At 41.5% G+C, this 12,187-nt stretch overlaps 1 protein-coding gene across 6 annotated transcripts in view; it reads right to left on the bottom strand.

Annotated features, from left to right (window-relative positions):
- TARBP1 (TAR (HIV-1) RNA binding protein 1) overlaps window positions 1-12,187 on the bottom strand; it is a 77,796-nt gene that overhangs the window by 43,144 nt on the left and 22,465 nt on the right. For 5 of the 6 annotated variants that reach the window (XR_011381509.1, XR_011381510.1, XR_007909701.2 and 2 more), the window contains exons 9-12: window positions 11,434-11,523; window positions 6,480-6,618; window positions 4,868-4,967; window positions 3,782-3,954 (exon numbers count right to left, since the gene is read on the bottom strand). Coding sequence is in view for 3 of the 6 variants with exons in the window: in XM_008268250.4 (XP_008266472.2) it covers window positions 3,782-3,954; window positions 4,868-4,967; window positions 6,480-6,618; window positions 11,434-11,523 (502 nt within the window). In the remaining 3 variants the exon portion in view is untranslated. The remainder of the gene's footprint in view (window positions 1-3,781; window positions 3,955-4,867; window positions 4,968-6,479; window positions 6,619-11,433; window positions 11,524-12,187) is intronic. The other variant, XM_008268249.4, reaches the window with a different exon arrangement.

A 12,187-nucleotide genomic window follows, 5' to 3' on the forward strand; every position in this document is an offset into this window, starting at 1 on the left:
AGAGCAAGCTTTTTACCTTCTTTTTTTTTACACAGGCAGAGTGGACAGTGAGAGAGAGAGACAGAGAGAAAGGTCTTCCTTTTTTGCTTTTTACCTTCTAATAAAAACTCCCAGTGCCATTAAAATGGCCAACATCCCACAAACTCTCTTATCCCTACCCCAGCCACTCTCTTCCCAGAATTCGTCTCCTGTTGCTTGGACCTTCCTAGACCTGCTGACTGCTCCCACGGTGCTGCCTTTCCACTTGCCATCTCTCTTTTCAGCAAGCTGCCCTACACAGCTCGTGGATCCTCTCTCTCAGCTGTAACTCTTTTTAAAAAAAAAAAAAAATTTTTTTTTGATTTTATTTATTTAAAAGAGTTACAGAGAGGTGGAGACAGAGAAATCTTCCATCCGTTGGTTCACTCCCCAACTGGCTGCAATAGCCAGAGCTACGCCAATCTGAACCTAAGATCCAGGAGCGCCAGCTGGGTCTCCCACATGGGTGCAGGGGCCCAAGGGCTTGGGCCATCTTCTACTGCTTTCCCAGGCCACAGCAGAGAGCTGGATTGGAGTGGAGCAGCTGGGACTCAAACCGATGCCCATATGGGATGGCAACACTGCAGGCGGGGCTTTAACACGCTGTGCCACAGTGTCGGTCCCTCAGCTCTAACTCTTATATTCTACAAGTGAAGACACATGATGTGTGCAAACTGCCCGGGAAAACAATCCCTCGTGAGCTTACAAAGCTGCATCTGCACATACTGAGGAAGGATCTATTTCATTCCTGGGTCTTCCATGCGTGGGGAAAAGTATTCACAGAAGCACCCTACCTGACACCATACTAAACTACACATCATCCAATGGCCAGACACAGGAGAACGCATAAACCGTGGTGTCTTCACACAATGGAGAATTGTCCAACAGGGAAGATCACAAAGTATAACAGGCATGGATGGATCTCAGAAGCATGCTAAGTGAGAAAAATTATAGAAGACTTTTACAGGAAGATATTATTTCCATAAAGCTCAAAAGCAAGATAAGTCAACAGCATATTGTTAAGCCCTTGCATATAGTCTACCAACCCTCAACAAGGGCGCCAACAATACAGAATGGGGAAAGGACAGTGTTTTCAATAACTGTTGCTGGGAAAACCAGATATCCACATACAAGGAATGAAACTAAACATCTATCTTAGACCACTCACAGAAATCAATTCAAAATGGATTAAAGACTTAAATGTAAGACCTGACAGCAAGAAACTACTAGAAGAAAACATAGGAAAAGAGCTCCTTAGCATTGACTTGGAGATGAATTTGGAGATTTTTTTTTTTTTAAGCACATGAGACCAAAAGCACAGGCAACGAAAGGAAAAATCGCGGGAGTCTACCACACTAAAAAGTTTCTGAACAGCAAAGGAAATGACTGACAGAAAAGGGAAGCTATGGAATGGGATGGGAGGTGATGGGCAAAAGCCACAGCTTTCAGTTATGCTAAATAAACAAGTTCCAGAGATCTACATAGCACAGGGATAAGAGCTACTGTGTCGTGTTCTTAAAATTGGCTAAGAGGGTAGACCCTATGTTAAGTCTTCTTACTACAAACAGTAATAATAGAAAGGGTGGGAGGAAACTTAGGAGGCAATGGAGTTGCATACAATGGCCTTAATGGTTTCACACGTGTATACTTATCCCCAAACTCATGAAGTTGTATACTTTAAATATATTCAGCTTCTTAACATGGCAATCATACCTCAATAAAGCATTTAAAGGAACAACATATTAAAAATATCTATATATGTGATAAAAATTCATTTCTAAAGTGAATGGAGGACATAAAGATGAAAATCAAAATAAGGAGGCCAATGGAAATTCTTAAGGAGTAACAGGAAGATCAGTTCTTAGACTGGAGGTGCCTTCACAGGTGTTTGACTATTTTGCATCATAAGTTAAATATAACTATCACACATTATTTTGTTTATATCAAATATTATAACAATTTTTCAGACACACATGACCCAGTCCTACCCTAAAAGCACTCTAAGAAATAGCCAAGATGTCAAATGAATCCAAATTTATGCCCTTAAAAAGTTAAATGTTATGTCCACAGTATTTGATTCTGCTACCATTATAAAAAAACCTTTTTAATTTGGAAACTAGCTATAATATTTCACAGGCATATATTAAAATCTAACCTTATCAATATTTTCTCAGGTTCAATCTAACATACTTCTCGAGAATTTTTAAACTGCAAATTTCTAAAATGCAAATGAAATTTGTCAGAAATGATTAGTAGTTAAGGTTCACTCATGAGTATTCTCATCCCTGACATCCATGGGTTTTCCACTGTTTTTACGAGTATCTTAGTTTAGGGAGAGAAGAGCTCAATCCTTCTTGAACATCACTAATCCAGAAACTCAAAATCTAAAATGCTGACATGATGGCACAAGTGGAAAATTCCACCCTGGCCTCACATAATGGGTCACAGACAAAATACAGGCTCACTAAAAATATGACATAAAAGTATTCTCTGGCTATGTGTATCAGGTGTAAGTAAAACACTGATGGATTTTATGTTTAGACTTGGGTTCCATTCCCAATATACTTCATTATGTATGTGTAAGTATCCTAAAATCCAAGAAAATCCAAAACACTGTTGGTCTCAAGCATTTTGGATAAATCTTTTTTATCCCATGTATTTTTAAAATTTTTATTGATTTAACTGAGGGGAGAGAAAAATAGAGACAGCTCCCATTTATTGGTTCACTACGCAGATACCAGCATTAGCCCCCAGCTAATGGCCCAGCTAGGGCCAAAGCTAGCAGCTGGGAATTCAATGCAGGTCTGCCACATGTGTGGCAGGAGTCCAATCACTTGAGCCATCAGTGCTGCCACCCAGAGTCACACCAGTAGAATCAGGAGCAGAGCTTGGCGCTGAACCCATATACCATAACATGGGTGTCGCAATAGCTAGGCCAAATGCCCACCTCTCACTACACTTTTTAAAATTAAGTAATTATAAATTCGCTGCCTTTCTCATGCTTTGGCTTATTTGCTACAAGATCTAGCAGAGTGGCAATTAGAAATGAATCCTGCTGAAACACACATGAGATAGTAATGATTTTCAATGATCTGGAAATCAATAAACAAGATAATTTTTTAAAAAATCAAATGAAATCGGGTCTGGCACTATAGTATAGTAGGTAAAGCTACTGCCTGTGAAAGTAGAGTCCCAATGAGCGCCAGTTCAAGTCCTGGCTGCTCCACTTCCGATCCATCTCCTTGTCAATTGCCTGGGAAAGCAGCACAAGTCCTTGGGCCCCTGCACTCACATGGGAGACCTAGAAGAAGCTCTCGGCTTTATATGGACCCAGTTCCAGCTGTTGCAGCCATCTGGGGAGTGAACCAATGGATGGAAAATCTCTCTGCCTCTCTCTCTCACCCTCTCTCTCTCTCTGTAACTCTGCCTTTCAAATAAATAAATAAATCTTTTTAAAAACAAATAAATAAAAGTGCTGTACCTCTGTGAAGTCACAGTGCTACTTTCCACTTTAAAAAAAAAAGCAAATGAGATCACATTCTACAATCAACAGTAACCAACGCAGGTGAACCACAAAAATGTCAACTCCCCGGGGGTAGAGGGTTGCTCCTTCACCACTGCATCTCAGCACCACCAGGAGACACTCATTAAGCATTTGCTGGAGGAGTGAAGTTTTCTATCTTAAAAGGTCGGGAATTCCCTCTCGTTCTCGATTCCAACAACATACGAAGCAAAAACACCAACAGAAACTATGCATCCTCACCATCGTGGGCACTGGAACCCTTCAACATGCAAGTGTGCAAGAGCTTCCACAGCAGCTGGAGGCATCTGTCAGTTTTCAGCAAGGGCATGTAGGCATTTGTACCCAGCTTCATTAGGGCATCCAGCAGAGGATCTAAGAATATCCTCAATACATTCTGTGTCCTCCGCTTTTCACTAGACATTGAAAGACATGCCCAAATCAACCACTTCAAAAGTATAAACAAACTGTTCGCCATCTATAATTTGTGGAGTGGGTTGGCTACGGGAGTCAGGTAGACAGAGTCCCTCTGAGGGATGGCCGGAACGCCCGGCACTAAGAGACCTGATCTCGTGTAGTGAGGGACCAGAGGGGAAGGCTAGGGAAGAACCACGTCCCGGCTCTAGGCGGCGGCAGGAAGAAAAGCCAGACTCAATGCACGTGCAAATTACATCACTGAGGTTCTCTCCAAAATACAAATAAACAAAAACCAAAGCGAAACATGCCATCGTCATTTTAAAAATACAGAGAAAATAGATGGTGAAAACTGTTACAGCCAACTTCGGTTGGCTAAAACTTTGTCCAGAAAAGAGGTTCAATGTAAATAAAATTAATTGTAGCTTATGCAAATGTCCTAATTTAACCTAATGAAGCGCTTATCACGACAATTACAATCTGGTGAGGCCTAATGTGCTCACATTCTCAAAACAAATAAGATTGTTTTATTATTATTTTTTAAAACTGTGCATTTTACAAAGGGATCACATCTACTAAATTTCTTTACCTAATCGTATGCTAGGATCTTACAATCCAGCCTTCAAATACCCTGATAGAAAACCAATGATGGCTGTATATTTATTTTCAAACCTTCTCTTATCTAACATTAAACTGTTAGATTTAACTTTTAATGTATCACTCCAGAAAACACAAACATGCCCTTATTCCTATTTATTTCTTAATTTTAAGCATTTAAGTATATTGACAATGTTCTCGTTCTCTCCTTCAATACCTTGCGATCAACGTTATCAATCATGAAAAGCCTGACTGAGCATTGTAAATCGGAGCCTTTTTATGAGCATAAACTGTCTTTTCAGTTGCAGAAATGATTACCTAGGCTGAGTCTTCATTCCTTCCACATCCACAGCCAGCAAGATCATCGTAGCCGTCAGCCTGGCTTCAAAGCCATCAGGCAGAAAGCAATTTTCTCCTGCTGAAATAACAACAGCTAAGGTTTGCAAAGTATTAACAACAACTTTGAAAAATGATGCTGCCAACCAAAACAGCTAGGCGATTATCCTGTATCAGTATCAAACGATTAGCGGAATACAGTAGAGTTGAAACACAGTCGAACAACGTACAGCGTGGCTCATTATTCCAGACACATATCTAAATAGGAAAAAAACCAAATCTGTGTGGGTCTGCTACTTGCCATGCACTGCCCCAGGTGCTGCGGACATGAGGGATCCCGTGGTCCTGGAATTTGCAGTACAAGAGAAAAGCCTTAAAGAGTAAACAAATATAAAACTGTAACTGCTGTGCGGTAAAAAAGGTGCAGCTGGAGTGCATGGGAGGAGGATGTGCCCTCGTCCGGGTCGTCAGGGGCAGTTTCCCTAAAAGAAACGGCTCTTGGGCTGGGTGTGATGGCTGAGAAGGCAGACAAGGACTTTCCAGACAGAGGGAGTAGGGTGTGCAAGACCATCCGGCAGCCGGGAGCTTGCTGTATTCCGGGAAACAGAAGGATGCCCGCATGCCCAGAAAACCCAGTGACACCCACAGGAGGGAGAGGCCAGGAAACCAGGTAAGAGACAATTCCAGTGTTTCAGCGAAAATGCAACCAGAAAGAGGAGAGTGGGTAAGACACAGAGGTTGCGGGGTCCCCGGCACTGCCCCCATAATGTGTGCTCTGGCAAGGATGGCACTGTGTTGACTTTCATAGGTCTCACAGAAGACAGCATGGGAAATTTACTAGACAATAGAGATAATAAAACAGGAGAAATGTTCCAAGAAGAGAAATTCATGCATTTGGGAAGGATAATTATCATTTAAGACCAATCCCACGATCAGATTAGAGAAATCAGTAGATGAAAATGACTTGAGACAAAGCTAGGAAATTTAAGACACTTAAATTCAAATTCACACTAAATGCAATTTCCCCAAATTATCACTAATGACTTTAATGAAGAGGAAGCATTAGAACTGTAAAAAGAATTCTAATTAATGCATATGCTAAGATTCTTCCCTCCTGCAGTCTGACACATTTCCCCAAAGAAGGGATCTTTACAAAGTATCTGGTGAAAAGAAAAGATTAACAAAACCATCCTTTCAAACATAATTTTCCTCTAAAATTGTTTCTCATAATTAGTTCACACTAAATATTTTCACTACAGAGTCTCCAAAAACAAATCTGTAGTATTTTGCTCACAAAGCCTCAGTAACTGTAGAAGAAAATAATAAAGTTGCATTCAGTTCCTACTGTGGCAACTAATTAGCTTCTTAAAACAAGAAAATAGTTTAAAATCTCAAGTCTTGGAAAAGGTAAATTTCAAGTTAAAAAACCCAGTATTTTACATTCTTTTATTCACAGTATTGAAATGAAATATAGATTTGACATCAGTAAGTGGAAGCACATTTGGCTAAGTCTAAAACTCAATCTAGAAAACGAGGTAGAATTTCTTGAGAAACATTTTGGCTGTAACTCCACAGAAGATGACTCCAGACTTACTTTCCCACGCAGGCGACGTCACATACTCTTGAACGAGGTTCTTTACGTAAGCATTTAGTGACGTCTCACGGAGTCCAGCAGAGCCACAAACTGGAGATTGCCTAAAGTGGCTTTCATTCACTCGCAACCAGTCACAGAGCTAGAAGAGACAAGATATTACTGTCTTTTAAAACCCTAAAGAAAAAAGGCTTCCTAACTTCCCCAAGCCAATTTTTTTCTCTTCCACAATAAACTGAATTTTAATCATTCAATACAACCAAGTACTAAAACATTTATTGCCATGACTGAGTTTGACAGTAGATATTTTTTTAAAAAGTATATGTGTACACCATATGTGTGTTTTCTAATCTCCTTCAGAGAATTTATAAACTTCATTAACAGGCAATAGTTTCTAAAGTACCTAGTATAAAATGCACATTTTGATAAAATATCTCTATGAAAAATAACATGGGGCCGGTGCTGTGGTGCGACAGATAAAACCACCACCTGCAGTGCCAGATTTCCATATGGGTGCCGGTTTGAGTCCTGGCTGCTCCACTTCTGATCTAGCTCTCTGCTACTGCCTGGGAAAGCAGGGGAAGATGGCCTGAGTCCTTGGGCCCCTGCACCTTCGTGGGAGATCTAGAAGAAGCTCCTGGCTCCTGGCTTTGGACCGGTCCAGCTCCAGTTGTTGCGGCCATCTGGTGAGTGAACCAGTTTTATAGAAGACCCCTCTCTCTCTGCCTCTGCTTCTCTGCAATTCTGCCTTTCAAATAAATAAATAAATCTTTATTAAAAAAAACTATGTAAAATAACTTACAACCTTAAATAAAAACTGCTTTAGCTTCATATACTAAAATAAGGACTTAAAAGACTTGTAAAAATATGCCACAGAATTTCAGTCTTTGATACTGTAATGATAAAATATTTTTTAAAATCTAAATATGTTCTCAATTTCCTTTTCATAACTCAGTAAATGTGCAAATTTAATACCTGATCTTAAACACAAAAGAAATAATTATCACATGAATATTTCCAAAAAGAATATTTAAAAAATATTTTTGCATCAAGATCATGCAAATGTACATGCAAAGGAAGCAAAAATAATAATATATCACTTGACCCAAGACAAAATTGATGAATGCCTAATGAATTGATTAAGGCTAAAACTGATACCTTACAGGTACCAATGAATGAACAGCTCAACAATACTAACCAAAGTTGTTCTGTGTAAGCCTTTATCAAGTCAGATAATCTTAAATACAATGTGTCTTACAGTGAGTTCAGCCAGGATTTATCCTTAAACTCTTCTTTATATTCCAGGCTAAGCTTATTAACCACTGCCATAAAATATGGGAGGCTTTCCAAACTATATTTCCATATGTGTGATTCTGTTACATCAATATTATTTTTGACAAGTAGACTCAATTCATATGAGTCTGTCTTTCTATCAAATCTGCCACAAAAATTCAGGACATTTTCCCGTCAGGGTTTTCACGTCGGATGGAAGGTTTAACGTGGCATCTACTAGCAACCTCCAGCAGGCAGCCTCCCCGGAGTCACCACCACACTGCCAGTCACAGTAGCTATTAGGACATGGCAAGAGAGCAAGAAGACAAGTCATAGACTGGGAGGACAGAGCCACAAAACACATAACTGATAAAGGACTGGTATCTAAAATACACAAGAAGACGACAACCTACTTAAAAACTAGGCAAAAGAGCTGAACAGACACTTCGACAAGGCCACATACAGATGGCACACAGCATCAGAAAGATGCTCCACGGCATAGGTCATCAGGGAACTACAAATTAAAGCAACAGGATAACACTGAACAGCTACTGGGATGCCTGAAGCCCAGCATGCTGACAACACCAAACGCTGAAGAGGCTGTGGGGCAATAAGAATGGAATGCTCCTTTCACTGCTAGTGGGGATGCAAATGGCACCATGATGCCAGAGGACAGCTTGGCAGCTACCTGAGAAACTAAACACATGCTCACCATACAATCCAGAGATTACCCTCCTTGGTATTTACCCAAATGACATGAAAAGTTATGTCCACACAAAAACCTGCGCACGGATGTTCATAGCAGCTTTATTCAAAATTGCCAAGCTTAGAAGCAACCAAGACGTCCTTAAAATGAACATCCCAGGAAAATATCCAGACAATGGAGTATTGGTCAATGCTAAAAATAAATAAGCTATCAAGCTGTATAAAAACACAGAGGATCCTTAAATACCTAATACCAAGCAGAAAAAAAAAATCTGAAAAAGCTACATTCAAGGGTATTTCAAAAAGTTCTGGAAAAGTTGAATTAAAACATATGCTTATTTTTCTGTAAAACATTCTGGAAATCCAGGCATAGTTTTTTCACAATATGCATCTCCCGTGTACTTTTTGAGGACCCCCACACTGTACGACTTCAATCATATGACAACCTGGAAAGGGCAAAACCAGAGAGACAGCGGAAGGTGCAACGGCTGCCAGGGTCTGGGTGGGGGGTGGGGGGTGGGATGAACAGGGGGCGCACAGAGGGCGGCTACAGCAGGGACACTGTTCTGCGGGACACCACCAAGGCAACTGCATGTCAGTAAGTATCTTCCAAAACCCACAGAATGCATCACACAGTAGGGACCCCTAATGTAAACTGCCAACATTAGCTAAAAATAATGTATCAGTGTTGCATCATCAGTTGGTAGCAAACATGCCGCTCTAATGCAAAATGTTTTAATAACAGGAGAAACTGCAGGAATGGAGGGAGTGCTGAGGGCTATGTGGGAGCTCTTTCTACTTTCTGTTTAATTTTTCTGGAATCCTAAAACTGCTCCAAAAATAAAGTCTAATAATATAAAATTATTTAGGTTGAGCTAAATGATACTGCCATTTCTACAGATGAAAAATATGTCAAGGGTAGACATTTAGCCTACTGGTTAAGAAACCCACATCAAAGGCCAGCACTGTGATGTAGTGAGTGAAGCTGCTGCCTGCAATGCCAGCACCACATATGGGTACCAGCTGGAGTCCCAGGCTCCACTTCTGATCCAGCTCCCTGCTAAGGGCCTGGGAAAGTAGTGAACATGGCCCAAGTACTTGGACCCATGCACCCAGTGTGAGATCTGGAGGAAGCTCCTGGCTTCGGTCTGGCCCAGAAAGAAGATCTCTGTCTCTCCCTCTCTCTCTAACTCTTTCAAATAAATAAATATTTAAAAACAAACCAACCAGCCGGCGCCGCGGCTCACTAGGCTAATCCTCCGCCTAGCGGCGCCGGCACACGGGGTTCTAGTCCCGGTTGGGGCGCCGGATTCTGTCCCGCTTGCCCCTCTTCCAGGCCAGCTCTCTGCTGTGGCCAGGGAGTGCAGTGGAGGATGGCCCAGGTGCTTGGGCCCTGCACCCACATGGGAGACCAGGAAAAGCACCTGGCTCCTGGCTCCTGCCATCGGATCAGCATGGTGCGCCGGCCGCAGCGCGCCGGCCGCAGCGGCCATTGGAGGGTGAACCAACGGCAAAGGAAGACCTTTCTCTCTGTTTCTCTCTCTCACTGTCCACTCTGCCTGTCAAAAAAAAAAAAAAAAAAAAAAAAAACCAACAAAAACAACCAACCAACCTATACCCATTGGGCAGGTGTTGTGTCATAGTGGGTAAAGTCATTACCTAAGTTTCTGGCATCTCATATAGGATCTGGTTTGTGTCTGAGGTGATCCACTTCCAATCCAGCTCCCTGCTAATGCACCTGGGAAGGCAGTGGAAGATGGCCCAAGTGCTTGGACCCCTGTACCCACGTGGGAGATATGGAAGAAGGTGCTGGCTCATGGCTTCGGTCTGGTCCAGCCCTGGCCACTGGGGACATTTGGGGAGTGAGCCAGAGGATGGAAGATTCCTCTCTCTCATTCTCTCTGTGTAACTCTAGTTTTCAAAAAATAAATAAATCTTAAAAAAATAAATAACCTATACTTATCAATCAAAATGAATAGGCCTTAACTGGATACTTGAACAAAGAAAATTCAGGATTTGCACAAAAATTAAAACACATTTAAAACTCACATTTATAAACCAGCTAGAGGAATTTAAACATTACATATTTGAATTTGAAAATTATTGTTAGGTTTTTTTAGATGATAAGAGTCTATTTTTAGGCCCTTTAAAGAATCCCTGTCTGTTGGCAGCACATCCTAAAATATTTATGGATGAAATAATAAGATTTGATAAGATTTAATCAAAAACAATTGGGAGAAGGGAGAGGAGAGAGGCCCGGACACCCATAAGCAGTCACTGAAGATGTTGGTGATGGGTTCACAAGTCTGTATTCTCCTCTTTAAAGAATGTTTAAATTTTTCATATGGAAAAAACTAAAGGGAAAAAAACAACTTTCCACTAAATTAAAAATCAGAAAGAAAAGATGCCCATATTCCTTATAAATAGAGAAACACGGGGCCGGTGCTGTGGTGTAGTGGGTAAAGCTGCAGCCTGCAGTGCCAGCATCCCACATGGTCACCAGTTTGAATCCCCATTGCTCCATTTGCAATCCAGCTCTCTGCTATGGCCTGGGAAAGCAGTAGAAGATGGCCTAGTCCTTGGGCCCCTGCACACTTGTGGGAGACCAGGAAGAAGCTCCTGGCCCCTGGCTTCAGATCGGTGCATCTCTGGCTGTTGCAGCCATTTGGGGAGTGAACCAACAGATGGAAGGCCTCTCTCTCTCTCTCTCTCTTTCTCTGTCTATAACTCTACTTCTCAAATAAATAAATAAAATCTTTTTTTAAAAAAAAAATAGAGAAACACAAATCAAAATTACACTGGATGCCCTTTCTCATGCACCAGACTGGTAAAAATCCAACTTTCACAACAGGTACCATCATATACTGCGGAATGCAGGTAGCCCTGGGGAGGCTGTGCAATAGCCCCCCGCGACAGCCAGGTCCTAAGCACCAGGACCTAGAACACAGCAGAGACCATCGGGATGGATTTTCCATCTCACCTCTGTCCACAGGGAAGTTCCTCGTCCCAAGGACTCCTCTTGTCTCAGAGACATGATAAAAGTCGAGACGTCAGAAAGTGATACCTTCTCCTGGGCGGGGTGGGAGAGTTTTTTTAAAAAAATTACTCATATTAACATTTTTAATCAAATCAAAATCACTGAGAAAGCAATCAAGTACACTAGCTAAAGTAGAATACCATTAATTATATCAAAAGAAAGGAATGTTTTAGAAGTATATTACTGGGGCTGGCGCTGTGGTGTAGCAAGTAAATCCACCACCTGCAACACTGGCATCCCATATGGGTGCCGGCTGCTCCACTTCTGATCCAGCTCTCTGCTATGGCCTGGGAAAGCAGTGGAAGATGTCCCAAGTGCTTGAGTCCCTGCACCCATGTGGGAGACCCGGAAGAAGGTCCTGGCTCCTGGCTTCGAATCAGCACAACTCTGGCTGTTGCGGCCAATTGGGGAATGAACCAGCAGATAGAAGACCTCTCTCTCTCTCTCTCTCTCCTTCTCTCTCTGTGAAACACTTACTTTCAAAACATAAATAAATAAATCTTTAAAATATATGTACTATATATATTTTATTATAAAGTATATAAAATATATACTATATATTTTTTTTTTTTTTTTTTTTTGACAGGCAGAGTGGACAGTGAGAGAGAGAGACAGAGAGAAAGGTCTTCCTTTGCCGTTGGTTCACCCTCCAATGGCCGCCGCGGCTGGCGCGCTGCGGCCGGCGCACCGCGCTGAT

The sequence above is a fragment of the Oryctolagus cuniculus genome, chromosome 13, assembly GCF_964237555.1.
Source record: "Oryctolagus cuniculus chromosome 13, mOryCun1.1, whole genome shotgun sequence".
NCBI lineage: Eukaryota > Metazoa > Chordata > Mammalia > Lagomorpha > Leporidae > Oryctolagus > Oryctolagus cuniculus.